General features: G+C 39.3%; 1 protein-coding gene across 1 annotated transcript in view; it reads left to right on the top strand.

Annotated features, from left to right (window-relative positions):
* The window catches only part of CERKL (ceramide kinase like), a 128,718-nt gene that overhangs the window by 80,262 nt on the left and 23,769 nt on the right, over positions 1–24,687 (top strand). Inside the window, exon 3 of the mRNA XM_043894058.1 lies at positions 16,508–16,639. Coding sequence (XP_043749993.1) covers positions 16,508–16,639 — 132 coding nt within the window. The remainder of the gene's footprint in view (positions 1–16,507; positions 16,640–24,687) is intronic.

Consider the following 24,687-nt stretch of genomic DNA (forward strand, 5'->3'; position numbering starts at 1 on the left):
CCTACCTTCTTAACCTAGTCTTCAAAGTCTCCAATTTCTCTCCTTACTGTTCTTTTTATGGAAGATAGATTTGCCAGATCATTTGGCAGTGTCACCTGGTGAATCCTTTCTTGGCTTCACTGTTAGCACACCGGTGCCATCCTTGGCTACCTGCTTCTTTGCATTGTCCTTCCTCTTGTGAGATGATAGACACAAGTGCCCTGCTAGTGCTGAGGATGGCACTCCCAGTCTAAGCCTAAGATGGAACAATGGAGATTGTTTTCAAAACCAGCTAGTGCCATGAGGACTAAAGGCAGTTTCTTTCTGGCCCATTTTCTGATTATTTAATAACTGATTTGTTTTAGAAGGCAAACTGATTAATTTTCAGTTCTAAGCAAAAGGGTTAAGTATTTGTTTTCATTGTTGCTATAGACTTAATTTAGAAAAGATTTTACCCAGTTCTTAAATGTAATTCTTCTGCTGGGTTTAAGTTTGTATATAAAGGAAGTAAATATGAGAATAGGGATTGAATTATTTTTTAAAAGCTTAACAGCAATAAGAGGTTGTTAGATTTTTTCATGCTAAATGTCTCTTTCAAAGGATATAAGTGCCTATTGCAAAACCTACTTCTGATAAATCTTTGGTTCTTTGTGAAGTATTTGCCTTAGTCTTTTTGTTTTATTTTAGGAATTAATGTAAGTGGTTACATTGCTGGACTTCTTTTATAACACAGCAATTTTAAAAGAAAGGCTTTTTGCTTGCATGATTGTTTTTTGCAGGGTTGATTTTTTCTTTAATACAATTGGAATTACAGTTTTATAATTTATTTTTAACTTTTAGTTTATTTTTTAAAAGAATACACACACACACACACACACAATATGGCATCTATTGTATGCCAGATACTATTCCAAGGGCTAGTAATATAGCAAAGAGCAGAACCACGAAGTCTTTGAACTCAAGTAGCTTGTATTCTGGGCTTCCCCAGTGGTAAAGAATCTGCCTGCAATACAGGACATGCAGGAGACTTGGGTTCAGTTCCTGGGTTGGGAAGATTCCCTTGAAGGAGAAAATGGCAACCCACTCCAGTATTCTTGCCTTGAAAATCCCGTGGAAACCTGGCAGGCTACAGTCCATAGGGTTGCAGTGTTAGACATGGCTAAGCGCCTGAACACACACACACAGCTTATATTCCAGTGTTAGTGGAGTGTCTTAGTCTGTTTGGGATGGTATAACAAAGTACCATAGAGAGGGTGGCTTATAAATAACAGAAATTTATTTCTCACAGTCTTGGAGGCTTCAAGTCTGAGCTCAGGGTGCCAGCATGTTCAGGGTCTGGCGAGAGCTCTCATGTCTTTACAGGGCAGAAAGAAAGCTAGAGCCCTCTGGGGTCTCTTTTATAAAAGCACTGATCCCATTCATAAGGGCTCAGTCCTTATCACCTAACTACCTCCCAGAGGCCTCACCTCCTAATACCTCACATTGGGGATTAGGATATCAACATATAAATTTTGGGGGGACACAAATATGTAATTGCTAAGAAAAGGGAATTGAAAAAATAAGTGTATTTCTGTGATGTCAAATGGGATGAAAGTATTTGCTGTTGTTCACAGGTGGTTAAGGGAGACTTCATGGGCTATGAAGTTTTGGAAGAAAGCTGAAAGTCGTGGGAGCCATTTGGATATAGAAGTAATTCTAAGCAGAGGAAATAGTAAGGGCAAAATGCTGGGCAAGAAAGGCATTTGCAGAGTAGATTCAGGGAGCAGAGTAATTGGAAATGAAGTCACAGAGCGGGCTGGAGGTAATGCATGAAGGACCTTGTAAGGTTTGTATGGTTTTTGACTTTTCTCCTTAGAAAATTAGGGGCCATCTGGGAGTTTTAAGCAGAGGAGTGACATGATCTGATTTACTTTCAAAATATATATTCTGGCTGCCAAGTAGATAGTAGATTGTGTGAGTGGGTGAAAAGATTGCAGCAGGAGACCCGTTAAGTAGGAATTGGTATAATCCAGGCAAGAGATGGCTTAAATCAGGTTAGGCGTGGGAGAGGTGGTTTGAAGTGGTCAGTCTTTTGATGTATTTTTGAAGACAGATCTGGCTGGAGTTACTGACTTGGTGGATATTGAAAAAAGTTGAAGATGATGCTAAGATCTATTTTTTACTCTTATGAAAAAATTTCAAACATATAGGTGCCCATTATAATGTTTTTATATTTTCTGTATTTTTGTTACCTAGATTCCGTACTTAACATTTTTCTATAGTGGCTTCAAACATTTTGTTCTGTCGGTGTTTTTTATTTTATATTGGAGCATAGTTGCTTTTTTTAATTGGTGTGTAGTCACTTTACCATGCTGTATTAGTTTCTGCTCTATGGCAGAGTGAATCAGTTATATACATACATCCGCTCCTTTCTGGATTTTCTTTCTATTTAGGTCACCACAGAGCATCGCGTAGAGTGCCCTGTGCTATACAGTAGGTTCTCATTAGTGATGTATTTAATACACAGTAGTGTATATATGGAAAAGGCAATGGCGCCCCACTCCAGTCCTCTTGCCTGGAAAATCCCATGGATGGAGGAGCCTGGTGGGCTGCAGTCCATGGGGTCACTAAGAGTCGGATGCGACTGAGCGACTTGACTTTCACTTTTCACTTTCACGCATTGGAGAAGGAAATGGCAACCCACTCCAGTGTTCTTGCCTGGAGAATCCCAGGGACGGGGGAGCCTGGTGGGCTGCCGTCTATGGGGTCGCACAGAGTCAGACACGACTGAAGCGACTTAGCAGCAGCAGCAGTAGTGTATATATGTCAATCCCAATCTCCCTGTCCATTCCCCTCTCTCACTTCCCCACCTTGGTATCCATTCATTTACTTTATACAACTGTCTATGTGTTTTAAAGTAAATTATAAATATCATGGGTAATTTTGATTGTTGTTGTTGTTCATTTGCCTAGTTGTGTCTGACTGGGTTTTCCTAATTTGCTGACATATTGAATGCAGGACTTGAATAGCATCATCTTTTAGGATTTTAAATAGCCCTGCTGGAATTCCATCACCTCCACTGGCTTTATTGGCAGCAGTGCTTCGTAAGGCCCATTTGATTTCACACTGCAGAGTGTCTCACTTGGAATGGGAGATGACACCATCATGGTTATCCAGATCATTGAGATCTTGTTTGTACAGTTCTTCCATGGTAATTACATGGGGGGTATTTTCCTCAGAAATAGTTCAGTAAGCATCTCTAACAAAAATTCTACAAATAGCAAAATATCATTATCCTACCAAATGAATGAGCAATAGTTGTGTTTATTATCATCTAATACCTGGTCCACATTGAAATTTCTGCCACTTTCCAAAATGTCTGTTATCGCTGATATGTACCAGCCAGTGTCCAATCTATTAAATACATTTAAACTATAACACTACAACATGCCCTCCTCATCTTTTTTATTCTCTTAGAAACTCTTAGCCCATTTAAATACAGATGACTGGTCCTTATTCCCAGAAATTCTGATTTAGTGGTTCTGGTGTGGGCCTTTCTAATGAGCTGTTGGGGGATGCCGGGGTGTCGTTTTGGAGATCACAGACTTTGAGTAGTACTGTTAGGCCCCATCTGATTGTTCTTGGGGGCATCATTTAACGTGTTCTTTTATTCCCTGTATTTACTATAAGCTGGATTTTCAATCTAAAGACTTAATTAGATTTATGTTGTAAATTTGGGGCAAGAATACTTCATAAATGATATGTGTACTTCATATTTTATCATCTCAGGTGGTACAGAATGTCTGACTTCCCACTATTAGAGGCCAAGATGACTTCCCAAGGCTAAGATTTCACCAAGGAGGTGAAAGCTTGATCCCTCTGTTGTAATGTCTCTATTTGAAACTAGTAGATAATTCGTTGAGTGATACTCAGGGACCAAGGGAATGTCTAGTCTTCAGTAAATATTTCATCTAATGATTTTAACATGTGTTGATTATCCTTGCCTGAACTGATTATTTAACTAGGAGTAGATCATAGAGATTTTCTAATTCAATCATTCTTCCTAAAGGAGTGCTCTTCTTTTTTAAAAATGATGTTGCTTCTCCCAACTGGTACTATTTGGTTAATGGGAAGTATAGTGCATATTGGGCTTCCTGGGTAGCTCAACTGGTGAGTAAACTGCCTGCAATGTAGGAGACCCCAGTTTTATTCCTGGATTGGGAAGTTCTCCTGGAGAAGGGATAGGCTACCCACTCCAGTATTCTTGGGCTTCCCTGGTAGCTCAGATGGTAAAGAATCCGCCTGTAATGCAGGAGACCTGGGTTGGGAAAATCCACTAGAGGAGGGCCTGGCAACCCACTCCAGTATTCTTTCCTGGAGAATCCCATGGACAGAGGAGCCTGGCAGGCCACAGTTCATGGGGTCACACAGAGTCAGACACGACTGAGCGACTAAGCACAGCGTAGCACATAGTGCTTATTAGACAGGCGGGATAAATCCTTAAGTAGTTATTCAAAGTAAAGTGAAGTTTCTGACTGGAGCAATTGGAAGGACAAAGTTGTTATTTAGTGAGAAGGGGAAGATGGTGGGTGGAAAGACCAGGTTTGATGGGAAAACGCAGAATTTTAGTTTTGAAAGCATTTAACTTGAGATGTCTAGTAAACGTTTGTATTGCTCAAAGTTCAATTGATTCAAAACAAAAATACTCTAGCTATTTTAAATAGAAAGCTGTTTTGTACAGACAGTGTTATTAAAAGGCTAGAGGAGAAGGTTCTAGTGCATCGACTATGCTGGTGGCCTATAGCTGTTGCTGCTTTGCTTTCCTCATTCCTCCCCCACCCCACATATTTGGCCTCGTGAGATGTTTTCTCTGACCAGTTGACTAAGGGAAATAAATGTTCAGAGACAGTTCAGAGACAGCTGTGCATGGTATAATAGAAGTGACCTCCTGAAGTGTTACAACCCCATCTGAAAGTGTTCTTAAAAGGTAGTAGGGATGGGAGATCCTTCTGGTGGTCAGAACTTGGGTTGATATAAGTTGTTATGGAGTGATGGCCAGAGAGATTAACATGTCTCAATGCATGATCAGTGGTTAAGAGCTTGGCCAAATAGTTGGAAGTAAAAATTTGCAAGGTTGGTGACAGATGTATAAAGCAAAAGTGTATGAATGACTTTCACAGAATAAGAACAGATATGAGATTTATGTTTTATGTAAATAAAACATTTGTAAATGTAAGCATTTGTAAATGCTTACCAAAGAAAATTTATTCTAGAAGAGGAAATAACCAGATAGGCAAGATGCTCCATTCAGCATCTTTTCAGAGCACATCTAGGCTTGCACAATGAACATATAAACAAAGTGACCTTAAGGCAGGAAGGGGGAAAATATAGGGGTTTAGCAATAAGCACGTATATTCACTAAGGCTGATTTGATTATCGCCATTTTTTTGAGTACTCTACTTGCAGACAGATCAGCCTTGAGCCCTGGACATCCGGGAGCAACCACTCAACCACTTGATGGGAGACTGATACATTGAATCCTTTCTTTTGTGAAAGGTCAGTGTCTTGGCCTCATTGCTACCAGTGCTTACATTTGGTATGGATTTGGATTTATTGTCCACCATGTTTCTGCCAGTACTACCATTGGTGACTCTCCTAAATACCTTGTTCAGTGAATTTACACCTTATACAATACTGCTTTTGATCACGGGGCTCATTCGCATCAAGAAAAGTAAATCAATTGACTGAGCAGTGTGGAATTCACCAGTCTTACCACATTTCCTATTTTATTATATTGTCTTCCACTTGGGAGACTAAATCTTGTGATAGTAAAGCAGTTTTTAGTTCCATAAACAGAATACATAGGGCTATGGACCAGTGAATGAGTGAAGGTAAGTGTCATCTCTTTTCTTCACCTTTTGTTTCCCACTGATAGTATTTTTTGCTTCTGGCCTCTATGACTTTGAACTCTGCTGATTTAGAGGTTTCAGTTTATATGGGAAAATGATAATGGTTCAATTGAACTGGACATTGAAACTACCTGGTCATGTCATTGAACCATATGACTGAACCAGCAAATGAAAAAATAATAATAGTGCAGTTGCTTTGCTGCAGAGGTGATCAGTTCTGATTATCAGGGGGAAATAGTGTTGTTTCTGCTACTCCATAGGAGGACCACATCTGGAAACTGGCAGGCAACCTGGACTGCCACTTAGGAGCAGGATGAAATGAATAAACACATAGTCCAGGAAAATAAAAATGGCCAAACTGACTTCAGGAGGCATAGAAAATGTAAACAAGTGAATTACAACCAAAGAAGTAGAAAATTTTTTGTTACTTCTAAAAAAAAACCAAAAAAACCCCCACCAACTCTGACATTTTCAGATGACTATGAACCATACCTTTAAGGAACAAGAAACTTCAATATTATTTAAACTACTCTGGAGCACAGGAAAAGAATGAAAACTCCCAGATTTATTTATAGAGCTTGCATGGAATTAATACCAACATCTGACAATAAAGTCCCAAACAGGAAAAGTATAGATTGCTTTTATTTATGAGTGTCAAGCAACCCTTAATAAAATAAGGAGAGATGGCTATGTTATGAGCAGGATAAATATGTGCTTAGTCACTCAGTCGTGTCCGACTCTTTCTGATCCCATGGGCTGTAGCTTGCCAGACTCCTCTGTCCATGGGGATTCTCCAGGCAAGAATATTGGAGTGGGTTGCCATGCCCTCCTCCAGGGGATCTTCCCAACCCAGGGATCAAACCCAGGTCTCCTTCATTACAGGTGGATTCTTTACCACCACATCTCATTGTATTTTATTTTAAATTTATTTTAATTGAAGGATAATTACTTTACAATATTTTGATGATTTTTGCCATGCATCAACCTGAATCAGCTATAGCTATACATGTGTCCCATCCATCCTGAACCCTATCCTATCTCCTTCCCCATCTTATCCCTCCAGGTTATCACAGAACAGTGGCTTTGGGTGCCTTGCATCATACATCAAACTCACACTGGTTATCTCTTTTACATATGGTAATGTTTATGTTCCAATGCTATTCACTCAAATCATCCCACCCTCGCCTTCTCCCACAGAGTCCAAAACTCTGTTCTTTACATCTGTGTCTCCTTTGCTGCCCTGCATGTGGGATCAGTTACCATCTTTCCAAGTTCTATGTATATGTGTTAATATACAGTATTTGTCTTTCTGACTTACTTCACACTGTATGATAGGCTCCAGTTTTGTCTGCCTCATTAAAATTGACTCTAATGTGTTCCTTTTCATAGCTGAGTAATATTCTGTTGTGTATGTGTACCACAACTTCTTCATCCATTCATCTACTGATGGACATCTAAGCTGCTTTCATGTCCTAGCTATTGTAAACAGTGCTATAGTGAACACTGGGATACATGTGTCTCTTTCAGTTCTGGTTTCCTCAGTGTGTATGCCCAGCAGTAGAATTGCTGGGTCATATGGCAGTTCTAGTCCCAGTTTTTTAAGGAATCTCCACACTGTTCTCCATAGTGGCTGTACCAGTTTGCATTCCCACCAACAGTGTAAGAGGGTTCCCTTTTCTCCACACCCTCTCCAGCATTTATTGTTTGTAGGCTTTTTGATGACAGCTCTTCTGACTGGCATGAGATAATACCTCATTGTGGTTTGGATTTGCATTTCTCTGATAATGAGTGTACATCTCATTTTAAAGCCTACATGGAGAAATTTGTGAAGGAATCCCATCGAGCTCTGGAACTAACGAGAATATTCGTCATCAGCACTGTTGGTCACATTCTTCTGGTGAAACCAACCAGTGCAAGAAGAATAGAGAAAAAACATGAATTTGTATGCCAATTGGAAAGGGAAAAGTGAAATTACCATCATTTGAAGGTGAAATTACTATCAACCTGGAAAATCCAAGAGGATAAAAGGAAATCTATGATGAACAATGAGAAAATTAAGTGCTAGGTGTAGAAATAAATGGTTTTGATATTTGCTGTTAATATTCAGTGAGGAGATAGAGTGGAACACATACTGATGGCAGTAGGAAAAAAGATGAAAAACGTAGACTTGTTCAGCATTCGTCTGACAAGCATTTAACATGGTCCTGAGGGACACAGAAAGCTTAAAATGGAAAAGCATACCTTGTTTCTGTAAAGAAAGACTGAATCTCATAAAAGTGTTATTGTCCTTAAGAGAATTTATATTTAATATAATCGCAATAAAATGCCAGTAGAGTTTTTCCATACTAGACAAACTGATTTTAAAGATCATGTGTAAAAATAGACATGGAAATTCTTAAAAGTAGTAAAGAGAGACCAACTGTACCAGTTATTAAGTCATGTTATGAAACTATGATATTTAAAATGTTATGATACTGACAAGAATAAGTCGATAGATCTCAGACAAGACACTTAGATTCAAACACATCCAGAGACCTAATATATATAAAGTGGCATTTGAAATCTGTGGGAGAAAGATGGATTATGTCATGAATGATGTTGAGACAGATAGATAGCAATCTGGAAAAAAGTTAAGGTCAGCTCTCATAAAATATGAAATTGAGACCATCAAATTATTAGAAAGATACAGGGGATTTTTTTTGTCACAAAGAAAGTTTTTAAATATGACACAAAAACCAGAAGGTATAAAAGAAGTGATATATTCAACTACAGGCACATAAAAATGAAAACAGCATAAATAAAATGAAAATCACTAAATGACACACTGGGGAAAATATTTGTAATTCATCTAACAAAAGGTTGATTTTTCTTACTGTATGGAGCACTACTATAATTAACATGACAAAGAATACAAATATTATTTTTAAAGATAGGCTAATGATATAAACTGATAGCTCATGAAAAAATAAAAGCAACTGTTAAACATTTTCAATGTTTCTCAACTCCCCCTTATAATAAGAAATGTAAATTGAAATTAGAGTGATGTGCAGTTTTTTATCCTTCACATTATCAAAGATCAAAAAATTTGAAAATATGCAAGGTTTACAAGGGTGTAAGAAAACAGACACTCCTAGTTCCTAGTGGTGTAAGTTGATAGTAAAAATAATAGGTAAACTGAATACTGTGTGCCATGCACTTTCATAAGTACTTTATACTTACTTATTTAATCATCACATGTACCTTTTGTGAATGGTACTCTTATTAGCCCCTATTACAGATGAGGAAACTGAAGAACAGAAAAGTTAGACAATAACCCAAAGTCACACAGTTTGGCAAATGGAGGAGCCAAGGTTTAAGATCAATTACTTTTACTTTAGCATTTACTTTTTTTTGGTCACAACTCTGAATTGTTTCAACGGCAAGTAATTTGGCAGTATACACTCTCAAGGGTACATATACTTTGATCTAGTGATTCTCTTTCTAGAAGTTTGATCTGCAGTTTTCCGTAAATAGATGCAAAATGACATTTATTGCAGCATTATTTGCAGTAAAGGAAGACTGGAAACAACCTGCATACCTATCCCCAGGGACTAGTTAATTAAATTGAGGTTCATACGAAGAAAACTAGGCAGCTCTGGATAAACTAAGATGGCACTCACATACATTTTCATATGTGCGCTGAGTAGATTCTCAATGATGCCAGTAGTCGTCTCTCAGGAAGGGAACTGGGTGTCAGGGAATGAACTGACTGATGAGATTTTGAATTCTCAGAGGACAGTGTGTGTATTTTAATCTGTACAGAAAACTACTGTGTGTGCGGTTCTCAAATACAGAGACATTTGTATTGAGGTCATTTGGTGAAGAGTGTCACCAAGTGCCTTAGACCTGGATTCAGACTCCAACACTGGGTGGTTAACTCAGCGGGAAAGAGGCTTTGGAACACCTGTAGCAGCTTGACTTCTTCCCTGACTTTGGCTGTGACTGGAGAAAGGACAGAATCCATAGAGCTCTATGTGTTTGGGGTAAGATTCCTCTCAACACCTCTCTGCTCTCAGTCTTAACTATGGCACACAGTTTTTATCTTTTGAACATGGCATTGCTGCCTGAAGTCCTTCATCAGCTAGACTTTCATCCCTCTAAAGCGCTCTCTGTGTACCCGCTGGCCTGACACCGTCCCCTACTCTCTTCTACTCCAGACACCATTTTATTTTGCCCTGTGGAATGATTCTTCATGAGCAAAATCTTGGAGGAAAACCAAGAGAGTTTCCAGTCTAATATGGAAGATTAACTAATAAATAGATGTAAAGTTACAGTGGTGTGTACCAGTCAAGATTGGGAAGTACATGGATTCGTGAGAGTAAATGATAAGGGGGAAATGACCTAGCTGAAGTCATAAAGCCAAGGAGGTCATGATAGCCTTTCCTGCTTTCCCTAGAAAGCAATAACTGAGGCGAGGTCAAAACAAGAGAAGAGGAGGTTAACTGGGCAAAGTAGCTACGGTAACAGACGGTGTAGGTGGGTAGCATGGGGAGAGCAGGTTCATGGGCACTGTGGCAGAAGGCACATAGGAATTCAAGAAAATGAATGGAATAGGAGGAAGCTTGAGGAAGGAGCGTGGATGGAGAGACGGTTGGGGCTTTTTTAGCTATATCTCTTTATTCCACTTAATTAAAGACATTTAAAAAGTCCTACTTTATTGGGTAGAAATCTCCATTCTGATTTCCAAATTTTGACATCAAATTGCTACCTAATTCATGTATACTTAGACTTTAGCTTCATAGTCATCATGTTAAATTCATCTAAAAGAAAAAGAGAAATGAGAAAACGAATACATGCTCTGGTTTAAAAAAAAATTTGGCTTTGTTGACATGTATTTAAAAACCCCTTGATTGACCCAGAATGCCTAAGGACATTTCTGATTAATTTAGCTTTCATTACTGTTGTTAACTGAGGCTTAAAATAAACTTATTTTGCTTAAATCCTTTTAGAAAGTCTTTAAAAATAATTTTAGCCCCTTTCCTGCCTTAGGTTTGTGTCACAGAGATTGGATGGGATGTAGAGTGTGCACTTCCATACATTTACATTTAAAGTCTGCAAACCTTCAGCTAGAATGTGCTTATCCTCACAAGCCAAAATGACTGTTTTTCATTTCCATGAATGTTTATCCCTTCACAGTCATGATCTAGGAAGAGGGGGGAATAAAAGTTGGTTTGTATGACAGCATTTGGGGACTCCATCTGGTGCTTAGACACCTTTCTTCCTGGGTCTGTTACTGCTGGAGAAATGCGAGTATTCTAACAAACTTACCAGGTAAGGGAAAATTTAACTAGATCTTAGTCTGGACTGTCTGGGGTTGAGAACAAGTTCCTAGTCCTTGTCATGTTTTAATAAAAGTGAGCCTTAGATTAATCTGCTTAGCCCTTCCTCATTAAAGGACGCTAATACTGCCCATGGCAGTCTTGTTTTGACCTGATCCAGAATCACATACCTCATTTTGTTGTTGTCTCTTCAGTCTCCTTTAATCTGGAACAGTTCCTCAGCTTTTGTCTTGACGGCGTTGAGAAGTCTAAGGCGGGTACTTTGAGAATACCCTTCCACTTGGGTTTGAGTGTTTCCTCATATCAGGTCCACATTATGCACTCGGGGCAGCAGTCCCACAGAAGTTGCGTGTCTTAGTGCTGGGCATGGCGTACATGAGACACGTGTGTCTGTCTGTATCACTCAGAGTGTTGTTAGCTTTGATTGCTTGACTGGGGAGGTGTCTGCCAGTTTTCCCTACTGTAAATATCCTTTTTATCTTCTGTAAATAGAAGAATAGGTAGATATACTCCTAAGTATTTTATTCTTTTTGTTGCAATGGTGAATGGTATTGTTTCCTTAATTTCTCTTTCTGTTTTTTCATTGTTAGTATATAGGAATGCAAGGGATTTCTGTGTGTTAATTTTATATCCTGCAACTTTACTATATTCATTGATTAGTTCTAGTAATTTTCTGGTAGAGTCTTTAGGGTTTTCTATGTAGAGGATCATGTCATCTGCAAACAGTGAGAGTTTCACTTCTTCTTTTCCTATCTGGATTCCTTTTACTTCTTTTTCTGCTCTGATTGCTGTGGCCAGAACTTCCAACACTATGTTGAACAGTAGTGGTGACAGTGGGCACCCTTGTCTTGTTCCTGATTTCAGGGGGAATGCTTTCAATTTTTCACCATTGAGGGTGATGCTTGCTGTGGGTTTGTCATATATGGCTTTTATAATGTTGAGGTATGTTCCTTCTATTCCTGCTTTTTGGAGAGTTTTAATCATAAATGAGTGTTGAATTTTGTCAAAGGCTTTCTCTGCATCTATTGAGATAATGATGGCTAACAAACACATGAAAAGGTGCTCAACATCACTCATTATTAGAGAAATGCAAATCAAAACCACAATGAGGTACCATTACACGCCAGTCAGGATGGCTGCTATCCAAAAGACTACAAGCAATAAATGCTGGAGAGGGTGTGGAGAAAAGGGAACCCTCTTACACTGTTGGTGGGAATGCAAACTAGTACAGCCACTATGGAAAACAGTGTGGAGATTCCTTAAAAAACTGGAAATAGAACTGCCATATGACCCAGCAATCCCACTTTTGGGCATACACACTGAGGAAACCAGATCTGAAAGAGACACGTGCACCCCAATGTTCATTGCAGCACTGTTTATAATAGCCAGGACATGGAAGCAACCTAGATGCCCATCAGCAGATGAATGGATAAGGAAGCTGTGGTACATATACACCATGGAATATTACTCAGCTGTCAAAAAGAATTCATTTGAATCAGTCCTAATGAGATGGATGAAACTGGAGCCCATTATACAGAGTGAAGTAAGCCAGAAAGATAAAGAACATTACAGCATACTAACACATATATATGGAATTTAGAAAGATGGTAATGATAACCCTATATGCAAAACAGAAAAAGAGACACAGAAATACAGAACAGACTTTTGAACTCTGTGGGAGAATGTGAGGGTGGGATGTTTCAAAAGAACAGCATGTATACTATCTATGGTGAAACAGATCACCAGCCCAGGTGGGATGCATGAGACAAGTGCTCCGGCCTGGTGCACTGGGAAGACCCAGAGGAGTCGGGTGAAGAGGGAGGTGGGAGGGGGGATCGGGATGGGGAATAAGTGTAAATCTATGGCTGATTCATATCAATGTATGACAAAACCCACTGAAATGTTGTGAAGTAATTAGCCTCCAACTAATAAAAAAATTAAAAAAAAAAAAAAAAAGAAGAATAGGGAGGGACAGAGTTTAATAATAAGTAAATACTTTGTTCCCCAACTGACTGTCATCACTGATGATTTTAGCATCCATTGCTGATTCTTGCTTGCTGCTGCTAAGTCATGTCAGTTGTGTCCAACTCTGTGTGACCCCGTAGACGGCAGCCCAACAGGCTCCTCTGTCCCTGGGATTCTCCAGGCAAGAACACTGGAGTGGGCTGCCATTTCCTTCTCCAATGCGTGAAAGTGAAAAGTGAAAGGGAAGTCTCTCAGTCATGTCCGACTCTTAGCGACCCCATGGACTGTAGCCTACCAGGCTCCTCCATCCATGGGATTCTCCAGGCAAGAGTACTAGAGTGGGTTGCCGTTGCCTACTCCAATTCTTGCTTAGATCCATCATTATTATAATGATCAAAAATATTGATTTTCTAACTCTTTAATTTTTCTGTATTTATTGTTTTTCTTCTATAAGTCAGTTTTTCCTTCTTTCTTTGTGTGTGTATTTAGTGGTGTTTTTTTTTTAAAGAAACGTGGCTCCTAGAGTTTTTTTTAATTTAAATTTATTTATTTTTTTAATTGAAGGATAATTGCTTTTAAGAATTTTGTTGTTTTCTGTCAAAACTCAACATGAATCAGCTATAGGTATACATATATCCTCTGCCACTTGAACCTGCTTCCTGTCTCCCTCCCCACCCAACCCCTCCAGGTTAATACACAGCCCCTGTTTGAGTTTCCTGAGACATACAGCAAATTCCTGTTGGCTATCTATTTTACATATGGTAATGTGAGTTTCCATGTTTCTCTCTCCATACACCTCACCCTCTCCTCCCCTCTCCCCATGTCCATAAGTCTGTTCTCTATGTCTGTTTCTCCATTGCTGCCCTGTAAATAAATTCTTCGGTACCATCTTTCTAGATTCTGTATATATGCGTTAGTATACAATGTTTATCTTTCTCTTTCTAACTTACTTCACTCTGTATAATAGGCTCTAGATTCATCTACCTCATTAGAACTGACTCAAATGTGTTCCTTTTTATGGCTGAGTAATATTCCATTGTGTAAATGTACCACAACTTCTTTATCCATTGATCTGTTGACGGACCTCTAGGTTGCTTCCATGTTCTAGCGATTGTAAATAGTGCTCCATAGTATGTATGGTATGTTACTGTCTTTATTCCATTTTATGTTGCCCCAGGTTTGGCCAGTGGAAATCCTGAGACACTGAGTCTTTTATCTGAGATTTTTGTACAAATGATATAAAAAATAGATAACAGACGGACAGAAGATAGATAACCTAGGAGCAAGAAGCCTGAGAGGTGAATCTGTTGGTGATCAGGAGAGGCTTCAGTGAAGAAGTGGTATTTGAAGGGAGCTATGAATAAGTGGTCGCCCTTTCACAGGATTGGAGATGAGGCGGAGTGGAAAGGGAGGCTGAATGCAGGAAGACTGGACAGACCTGGTGCTCAGCAAGTGATACAGTGGGTCTAGATCATGAAGGGGAAGCCAGACTGAAACAGAAAACCCTCTGCGCCAAGTTTGCTTCTAGCATTTTCTGTGCAGGTCTCACGCCTTCCTATTTTCTTCCTGGCCCTCCTTTTGCTGTTTGGGAAGGGGGAGGGAGAGGTGTGAGGCGGGAGGGAATTGCAGGTGGTGGAAAGCAGCAGCCTGAGCCCAGAGCCTTACTCAGAGGCTACCTTCTCCGGAAGCTCTTTTTCAGATCCTAACGAGCCCCTCCTCTCTGCACCTTGTGCCTCTCTGTTAACAGATCTGTTCTGTCTTGTACTGTTTCTGTTTGTGGGTACGTCTTCCCCCTTTGAAGTATGAGCCACATATGAACCACTTCCCCTCTTCCCAGTACTCAGTACAAATGCTCAGTAAGTATTTCTTGAATCTGTGTGAAAGGAAGGAGAGAGGATAGGTTGGAGTTGGTTGGGGAAGGTTCTGGATGTCATTTTCAGGCGTTCAGGTGCGCTCCTCAGGCAGAGATAGGCCCTGGAGCTTTGAACCAGGGTTTCTGGGAGCTAGAAGGTCTGAGGATGCAGAGGAAGCGGGATGCTGCAAGACACCTGTGAGTAGTCAGAGAAAGACGGCCCGGAAGGGCAGAGGCATGGAAGCAAACAGTTATCACCACACAATCCTGGCACTCATTTGAATGTAGGAATTGACTGAAAGGGGGGAAAAAGGAGTTGAGCATGGCTTTGAGGTTTCAAGACTGGATAGTTAGCAGATTGGCAGAGACCTCTCACCAAAACAGGAGCCCAGAGCCATTACAGAAGAACAAGGAGTTCAGTTCAGCATCGTCCTGTCTGGTCCTCAGCCAAGACTCCCTGAATTCAAACAATATGATTCGTTGAACATTTTTTATTATATCAATTATGGTAAGAAAATATTGTCTCTGCTGGAGGCACAAAAACTGACGTGAGCGTAATGGGCATTTTTCTTTTGGCTTCTGTAACGGTTTCATTAAAAATGGATGCTAGGAACTGCTTTCCTAGCCTTGAAGCATGGCCCAGTGAGAGCAGCTTACCGAGAAGGAAATAGTAGTCAGCTTTCCTCTGGCTCCTCTGTCCCCTCCTGCCCCTTCCTAACAACAGAAAATTTGCTTTGCACCTGCTCCAACTGGGCTCTAAGTGATAAGCATCTTGCAAGCCCAGAAAATTGTAGTATCAAATCTCAGCTCCAACTGTGAGGCAGCACCATATCCCCGGATCCTGCTGAGAGACGTTGCTTTTCTGGTTCCCCAGGGAAGAGTTCTTTCTCTCTGGCCCCCTTTCAGGTTTGAACTCTGACCTAAGCCCTCTTTTTAGCTCCCAGCATGCATTGCTCTGGAGCTGGCCCTGACTTAGCCCCGAATCCTCCACCCTGAGCTCACCAGCAGGTCAGCCCTGGCTAGCCCTGGGGTCACTGGAATACCCAATTCTAATAATGAGCATATTTATCCAAGGAGAGGAAATGGACTTTCCTATTTGTTACAGTCCATTGTTTCCCCTGCCCCCACCCCGCCCAGAAACAGGTGCTTAAGAAACATTGGATATATTCACTATTATTGGTGATTTGGTAAATATACATAAAAATAATCTAATATTATTCACAAAGTTGTTTTCATTCACACCTTCCTTCACAGGTTAAAAATGCTTCGTTATAACTCAGGACTTAACTTTAAGAGAGATATTCCTATTTCATTGCTAGGGAATGTGAAATGTTTGAAAATAATGCTGTATTCAGGAAAGCTTTTGCCAGGATTTCAAATAAAAATAGCAAATACTAATTAAACAGGTGTATAACATTCTAACTTGCTTTAGTGTGTGGTTTAAAGGGAAAGAAAAAAGTGCTGACAGAGAGTTTATAATTTCTGTCTTCATATTTTCCTCTTAGGTTTTTCAAACAGACCAAAGTCATTAAAAATACTCCTTAACCCCCAAAGCCACAAAAAAGAAGCTACTCAGGTCTATTATGAAAAGGTTGAACCACTGTTGAAGATTGCGGGAATAAAGACTGATGTAACAAGTAAGTATTTTCAGAACATAATTTCGCCTTTATAAAAGAAATCATACTTAAGGAAGCAAGATAACCTTGAGTTTGTTCTTGAGTCAAATTTAGGAAGCTAGTTGTAATATCTAAAGCTTGGTTATGTGCTTTGATAACTTACTGCAGCCAGCTACAGGATTATAATTCAATTATTTTGTTTCAGTTGTATTATTTTTTATTAGAGTATCACTATTATCTCTTTAGACCTTTTTCAGACTTTAAAAGTTACTAGATATCATGTTTAAGGGGGCTACACATGTTTCAGTATCTTCATTGAGATGCTATTTGCACATTATCTCTGCAGTTGAGCAGTGATTGATTTTTGCTCACTTAAATGTTAGATGTCTTCCATGAAATCCTTCATTAGGTGGTTTTTGTTCTGACTCTGACCCCTGCTGGTTGGGTCAAAACTCAGCACTTAGCTGCTGATTTTAGATGAATTTGGAGAAGCCAAAGCTTAAAATCATTGTCTAAAACAAGAGAGGTGCTTAGGTTTGTACGCAGAGAAACAGAAATTTGCTAATGCTGAAGTTCATGGAAAGAAGATATTAAAATTATTTTCAGCTGTTAAAATTTGGTGACCAAATTCCTTTGATTGCTTGGCAGTGGTGGTTTAGTTGCTAAGTTGTGTGTCCAACTCTTGTGATCCCATGGACTGTAGCCTGCCAGGCTCCTCATCCATGGGATTCTCCAGGTGAGAATACTGGAGTGGGTTGCCATTTCCTTCTCCAGAGGATCTTCCCAACCCAGGAATCTAACCCGGGTCTCCTGCATTGCAGGCAGATTCTTTACCAACTATGAGCTATGAGGGAAGCCCAAAGATTTCCCTAACCAGGAATTGAACCCCAGCCGCGGCGGTGAAAGCACTGAATCCTAGCCGCTAGACCACCAGGGAGCTGCTTTGATTCCTTCGAGACTCTTATTTTTCCAAGGGGATGAGGTGAGGAGGGTTGATGCTGTTGTGAATCACACCCTCAGTTTTTCTGGTTTTACTTCTAGGTAGCTTCTATTTACAGTTAACAGATAATATAAATGTGTAGTGAATTTTAATTGATAAAGAGTGTTGCATACGCCTACTCAGGATACAAGGCCAGAATGAACTTGGAATCTCCTAGTCCCAGTTATAAGTTCCTGAGGAAGGTGCCCAGACTGACCTGGCTTTGCTCAGCTGCAAAGAAGGGAGATGGATCTCACCATGTAAATAAGGTTTAAAACCTACATCTCATGATTTGATGGATAGGTATGCCTGTGTGTGCTGTGCCCATAGTATTTTGGTATTTCTTTCATGAACCTTGGCTTCATCTTAAATATGGTCCTTTCCATTATTGTACAATGGTTGCCAGTGAATTTGGTTCTTTATTCAAATCTAGTGGGATGAGAAGAGGTGTGCATATGTGAGAGATTCAACATGTTTTAATCCTGAACAAGGATTAAAACTTTTTCTAAAAAAAAAAAAACCAAAACTTTTTCTGATTAACTTGACTGTCCTAATGTATTACATATGCTGCACCTGGAGCGCCTTCTTAAGCAGCAAGACCCTTCCTAGGAGATGCAGTGGGACCCCCTTCTCCTAAAGGCTGAGGACACCTGAACTGAAGTTGGGAAGGCTCCCAACAAGGCGCATAAGAGGAAGTCTGAGTCCAGATTAAGGATAAATCTTTAGTGCTACAAGTGGGAGTTTACTGTTTGTGCCTTGATCCTGCGGTGCTGCACAATTTTTATCACGGTGTTGTAATTTAGTTTAGCGAAGATGATTATGTCATCAGGATAAAGATCAGAAAACATGAGGGAGACATTGGAGGAAAGAAAACCAGCCTACGAGGCTTGAACTAAGGTAGAGAAAATGATAGGAATGTGCTCTCCTTCTTAATAATTGTATTGGAGAGAAAAATATTATGTCTAGAAGCTTTATGCCCTAAAATTTATATGTTATCAAATATTACATTTAATTTAACATAAAATAAAATTAGAATATTACATAAATGCAAATTTAGAATTTATTTATGTATTTGTGCAGAATGGCTAATTATTAGCTGCCTAATACTGCTGCTGCAGGCAAAATTATAAAATTACATCTTTTACTTATGAAACCATTTGGGTATTTATATTAGCTTAATATTTATATTTTTAAAATGTTTACCTATTTTATGTGAAAGACACACTAAACATGTGGTTATCTGAAACATTTTATCCTGCCTATCTCACTGTATAATTTTGTAGTTTGAATAAGGTTATATATTTAAAACTACCTTGTATATTGTAAAGTGCTATAGAAACATGGTCATAATGTAGCATATTTTAGTTTCATAAATTATGTAATAATAAGATTCAACTTACACTTTTAAAAAAGTATCTCTTATGAAACAGTAAAGCAGAAAGAGTACAAATTTTCTGCATGTCCAGTGTGACCATTGTTTTAACGTATGTTCTGTGTACCACTGACTCCAAAAGGACTATGAATTATATAATAAAGTCTATCTGATGATGAATTCATTAAGAGAGTGCTGTATAATGAGGCATGATGTAAAACTTGTAACAAGATGTATTCATCATAAGGGCTTCCCTGGTGGCTCAGTGGTAAAGAATCCACCTGCCAATGCAGAAGATGCAGGTTCAATCCCTGTATTGGGAAGATCCCCTGGAGCAGGAAATGGCAACCAGCTCCAGTATTCTTGCCTGAAAAATTCCATGGACAGAGGAGCCTGGTGGGCTACAGTTCATAGGGTCACAAAGAGTCAGACATGACTGAACACACACACGCAGACCATATGCTCCAGCAATTCCACACTTCTGGGTGTTTAGCCAAAGGAAACAAAAACACTAACTCAAAAGATATCTGTACTCCCATATGCATTACAGTGTTATTTCTTTAAAAACATTTTATTGGAACATAAACATAGTTGCTTTAGGATGTTGTGTTAGCTTCTGCTGTATGGCAAGGTGAATCAGCTATATGGGTCCACATAACCCCTCTTTTATGGATTTTCTTCTCATTTAGGTCACCACAGAGCCCTGAATAGAGTTCCCCGTGCTATACAGTAGGTTCTCATTAATATTTGTTTTATACAGAGAAGCGTATAATGCCAGTCTCCCAGTTTATCCCACTCCCCTTTCCCCCCTTGGTGTCCATACATTTCTTCTCTGTATCGTGTGTCTCTTCGTGTTTTGCAAGAAGGTTCATCTGTACCATCTTTGTAGATCCCACATATATGCATTAATATACGATATTTATTTTTCTCTTTCTGACTTTCTTCACTCCATGATAGTCTTTAGGTCCATCCAGGTCTCTTCAAAAGGCACAATTTTGTTCTTTTTTATGGATAAATAATATTCCATTGTATATATGCATCACATCTTTATCTATTCCTCTGTTGATGGACATTTAGGTCACTTCCATGTTCTGGCTATTGTAAATAGTGCTGCAGGGACCGCTGGGGCACATGTGTCCTTTGGAATTATGGCTTTCTCTGGGTAGATGCCCAGGAGTGGGATTGCTGGGCCATATAGTAGTTTTGTTGTTAGTTTTCTAAGGAACCTCTGTACTGTTCTCCACAGTAGCTTTATCAACTTACATTCCTACCAACAATGTGTGAGGGTTCCCTTTTCTCCACACTCTCTCCAGCATTTATTGTTTGTAGACATTTTTATGATGACCAGTGTGAGGTGACACCTCACTATAGTTTTGATGTGCATTTCTCTAATTAGTGATGCTGAATATCTTTTCATGTGCCTGTTGGCCATCTGTATGTCTTCTTGGAGAAATGTCTGTTTAGGTCTTTTGCCCATTTTTTGACCAAGTTCTTTGTTTTTTTGGTATTAAGCTGCATGAGCTGTTTGTATATTTTGGAGATTAATCCCTTGTCAGTTGCTTCATTTGCAAAGATTTTGTCCCATTCTGATGGTTGTCTTTTCATCTTGTTTATAGTTCTCTTTGCTATGAAAAAGCTTTTAGGTTTAATTAGGTTCCCATTTGTTTATATTTGTTTTTACTTTTCATTACATTTTATTTTCATTACAATAGCCAAGACATGTAATCAGCCTAAGTGTTCATTAATTGATGAATGGATACAGAAAATGTGTATATGTGTGTATACATATACATATATGTGTATATATATACATATGTGTATACATATACATATATATATATATGTGTGTGTGTATATACACATACACATGTACATGCCATGCCACAGAATACTATCCAGCCATAGAAAAGAAGGACATCTTGCCATTTGGGGAAATATAAGAGGACCCTAAGGATACTATGGTAAGTGAAATAAGTCAGAGAAAGACAAAAGCCATATGATCCCACTTATATGTTGAATATTTTTTAAAAATTCCCCCAAACAAACAAACCAGAACATGTAGATACAGAGAACAGATTTCCAGAGGTTTGGTGGTGGGGGTGAAATGGTTGAAGGGTGTCAAAATGTACAGACTTCTAGTTTAAAAAAAAAGATTCTCACCACATTAATAATAGTATATTAATTTCATTTTGGTTAGTGCTGAAAGCCTAACTCCTTCTAAATATAGATCAGCATCTTTTGACATAGTCGAGCTGAAGGAGCATCTCCCCTCTGCTGCTACTTTCCATGCACTATCGTATCTAATAATCATATCAGAAGAACTGGAAGAACCTTAAAAAAAGAGTTATTTATTCCTAATAACTTGATACATGAATCAAAGAGCAAGAGTGGAAAGCCCATTCTGGCATATGATGCCATTTCTTTCTCTTCCTCTCAAAGCAGAGAAGACTTTAAGAATTACACTCTTAAAGGTGTGAGAGGAATCTGGACATCATAGGATCACTCATAGAACAATAAGATTTAAAAAATCAAGGCAGCCGAGAAATTAAACTGGAAAGAACGGTGGAAGCCATCTAGTTCAATTTCTCTCCTATGGTGGCGTGCAGGAGTGTGGCACTCCTCGCGGAAGAAGTGCCACTCCTGGGGCATTCCACAGCCTGGCCTGGGCATCATGAGGTGGAGTCAGCACGTGCTGTTACTGGACAACGCTGATGGACGCTTTCAAGTGGAGTTCACTGTGCCTCTGCATATTAGAAAAAGGCACCTCCTTTGTCCTCACTTACTAACAGGTGCTCTTTCTTCTGGGCTGAGGTAGTCCAAAGTCACCTAGCGTGTTGAATAATCTAATCTAATCTAGTATTAGCTGGATTGCAAACCTACTTGACCCTTTGCCAAATGTCTGTGGGAAATGTAAATTGCAAGAAGAACTTGTGAGCTGATGTTTGTCTCCTTGTGACTTTCCGTGTTGACGTTTATCTTTTGCGCCTGCTAACTTGCTTCAGTTCTGTCCAACTCTTTGTGACCCTGTGGATGGAGCCCGCCGGGCTTCTCTGTCCATGGGGATTCTCTAGGCAAGAATACTGCAGTGGGTTGCCATGCTCTCCTTCAGGGGACTCTTCCCGACCCAAGGATCAAACCCGTGTCTCTTATGTCTCCTGTATTGGCAGGCGGGTTCTTTACCACTAGCGCCACCGTACAAAATAAATAAGTGTGTCCCATCTTGTGTGTATAATCTTTGAGGTGTTTGAAAACAGATATCATGTATTCCCTTGATCTCACTTGCTCAAGACAGGAAATTCCATTTTCTTCAGTCAATCTTTTTAGTCACACAGCTCCTAGACCTTGTTATGTTCATCATCATTATCATGGTCAAAGACACTTCTCTGAATGTAGCTTTGGTCTCTTTGATCTCATGGGAGTGCTTTGTCACCAGATAATTTTACCTCCTGTCTGACCCTGGGCAGAGTTGTCAAGAATGTAGGGTTTATTGTCACTTTTTTCCCTCCTTCTGAGATCATGTGTTTAGCTTTTGACACTTTTACCAAATTTCTTTTGATTGTTTCCCTTTGGCTGTTTATGTCTCTATTTGAAGCCTTCCCTTCCACGGAGATACCTCCTATTGCTCCTGATTTCACCCAGCAGAAAGCTAGGTGATCTGATAAAACTGTTAAAAATGATGGTAGTCAGCTGAGGCATTACTCCCTCCCAATTATACTTACATGTTAACAAAAATCTGGATCGTAAATGTTCACAAATCAGATCCAGCTAGAAAGAGAGAATTATGGATGAAAAGTTCTTTTTATTATCCCTTGAATAATTGTGGATATACATGATCAATCCATTTCTAATAGTAGGATATCAGTTTGGGGGTTGGAATTTATCCCTGTGGACAGTGAGTAGTCATCAATGGAGTTTATGTAGGGAAGAGGTATGATCAAACATATGCTTAAGAAAGATCATTCTGGCTAGAGTGGGTAAATAGAGGGGGGCTGGAGGAAAGGCTGATGTAGTTTGCATATTAAAAATGGTGGTGACTAGGTCTAGGGCATTGGCTTGAGGAATGTTGGGATGCAGCAGCATAATTAAAAAGCAGAAGCAACTGGCTTTGGGCGTACAGTGATTGCAGAGAGTAAAAGAAAGGGATACTCTAGAAAGAAGACAATTCCCATCTTGGGTAGTGAGGAGTGGATGATGGAACACTGGAAAGGATGATGTAATTGAGAGGCAGTGTATTTGAAGGTGAGAATGATGGCTGCTACTTGAACTTACTAAGTTTGAAGTACCTACGAGACAGAAAAGAAAACGACATTTCAGTATCTTACCCTATTACAGACTTTTCTCACCAAACCAAGAAAGGTTTCTTTTATGTTAGAATCAAAACTCATCTGATTTAACTTTAGCCTGTTTCCTTACCACCAATCAATATCAACCTCAGGACATTACTTTTCTCCAATATTGTCTTTCTGAAGAAGTAATATTTAAACTGAAGGTTCGGGTGTATAGGGATCCCAGCAGTGAGAACTGTGTATTCAAAGAGTTGTAAACAATGAAAAATCCAAATTTCCTAAATAAGAGAGGTGTCAGTCAGGTTGTCAAAGGAAAGTAGCTGAAAGAAGAGGCCAGTAGCTTTCTTGTGATACTGCAGCTTCCTGGCAGCCCATGGTGATGTTTATTTGGAGTGATTTGAATCAGGCTCTTTCTGCTTCCAGAGCCCATAATGTTCTGTATAAAGGCACATTTTGATTCCTTCTACTCCTTCTAAATGGGGCTTCCCAGGTGGTTCTGTAGTAAAGAATCTGCCTGCCATTTCAGGAGACATGTGTTTGATCCCTGAGTTGGAAAGATCCCCTGGAGGAGGGCATGGCAACCCACCCCAGTATTCTTGTCTGGAGAATCCCATGGACAGAGGAGCCTGGTGGGCTACAGTTTGTAAGGTCGAATAGAGTCAGGCATGACTGAAACAACTTAGCACGCACACACACATAGTCACATTTCACCTGCAAGATGAGAGGAAGAAACAGACTATTATTTCATATTTTTTTGTAAGTAAAAATAACATTTAACCAGAAGATAATTTTAAGGCTAATTTTGTTTTGGATGTGAAAAACTTTACCAAAGCAATCTTTGGAATAAAACCGAGACTTGATAAACTGACTCTTAGCATAAATATTTTTTCCCTAATACCCTTAATTATTCTTAATGTGTGTTTGTAAGACACTTTATTATTTTGCTTTTAAGGTTGCAGCTACTTACTGAAGTTACAGATGAATGATCAGCACACTGTCATTGATGATAACCTAAGTTTATTGATGTTGATATTTTATATTTTGTTTTCTTGTCACTTTCTGCTAAATAGAATTTAATAGAGAGGTTTTATTCCTGTGAATGTTAACAGCATTTGAATAAACTGTGGGAAAATTACAATGTAATGCTGCTGGGTACACAATGATTCTTTTAGACACCAAGACTAATAATTTTTAACAATATCTAAAAACATTATAGGAAAAGCTTGAACCATGCTGGCACCAGGGACAGACAGGCATGAAAGATTAATGTAATCTCGCATATAATGATGCACATTCTTACACAAAAAATCCATCTGCAGTGTCATGTCAGTCAGCAGAAATCTTTGATGGGTGGATCCAGCTGGGCTGTCTCTTCTGGCAGAGCTGCCCCAGAAAATGCTAAATGCGGTTGGACCGCTTGGTGCCATCTGCA

Source organism: Cervus elaphus, chromosome 33 (assembly GCF_910594005.1).
Source record: "Cervus elaphus chromosome 33, mCerEla1.1, whole genome shotgun sequence".
NCBI lineage: Eukaryota > Metazoa > Chordata > Mammalia > Artiodactyla > Cervidae > Cervus > Cervus elaphus.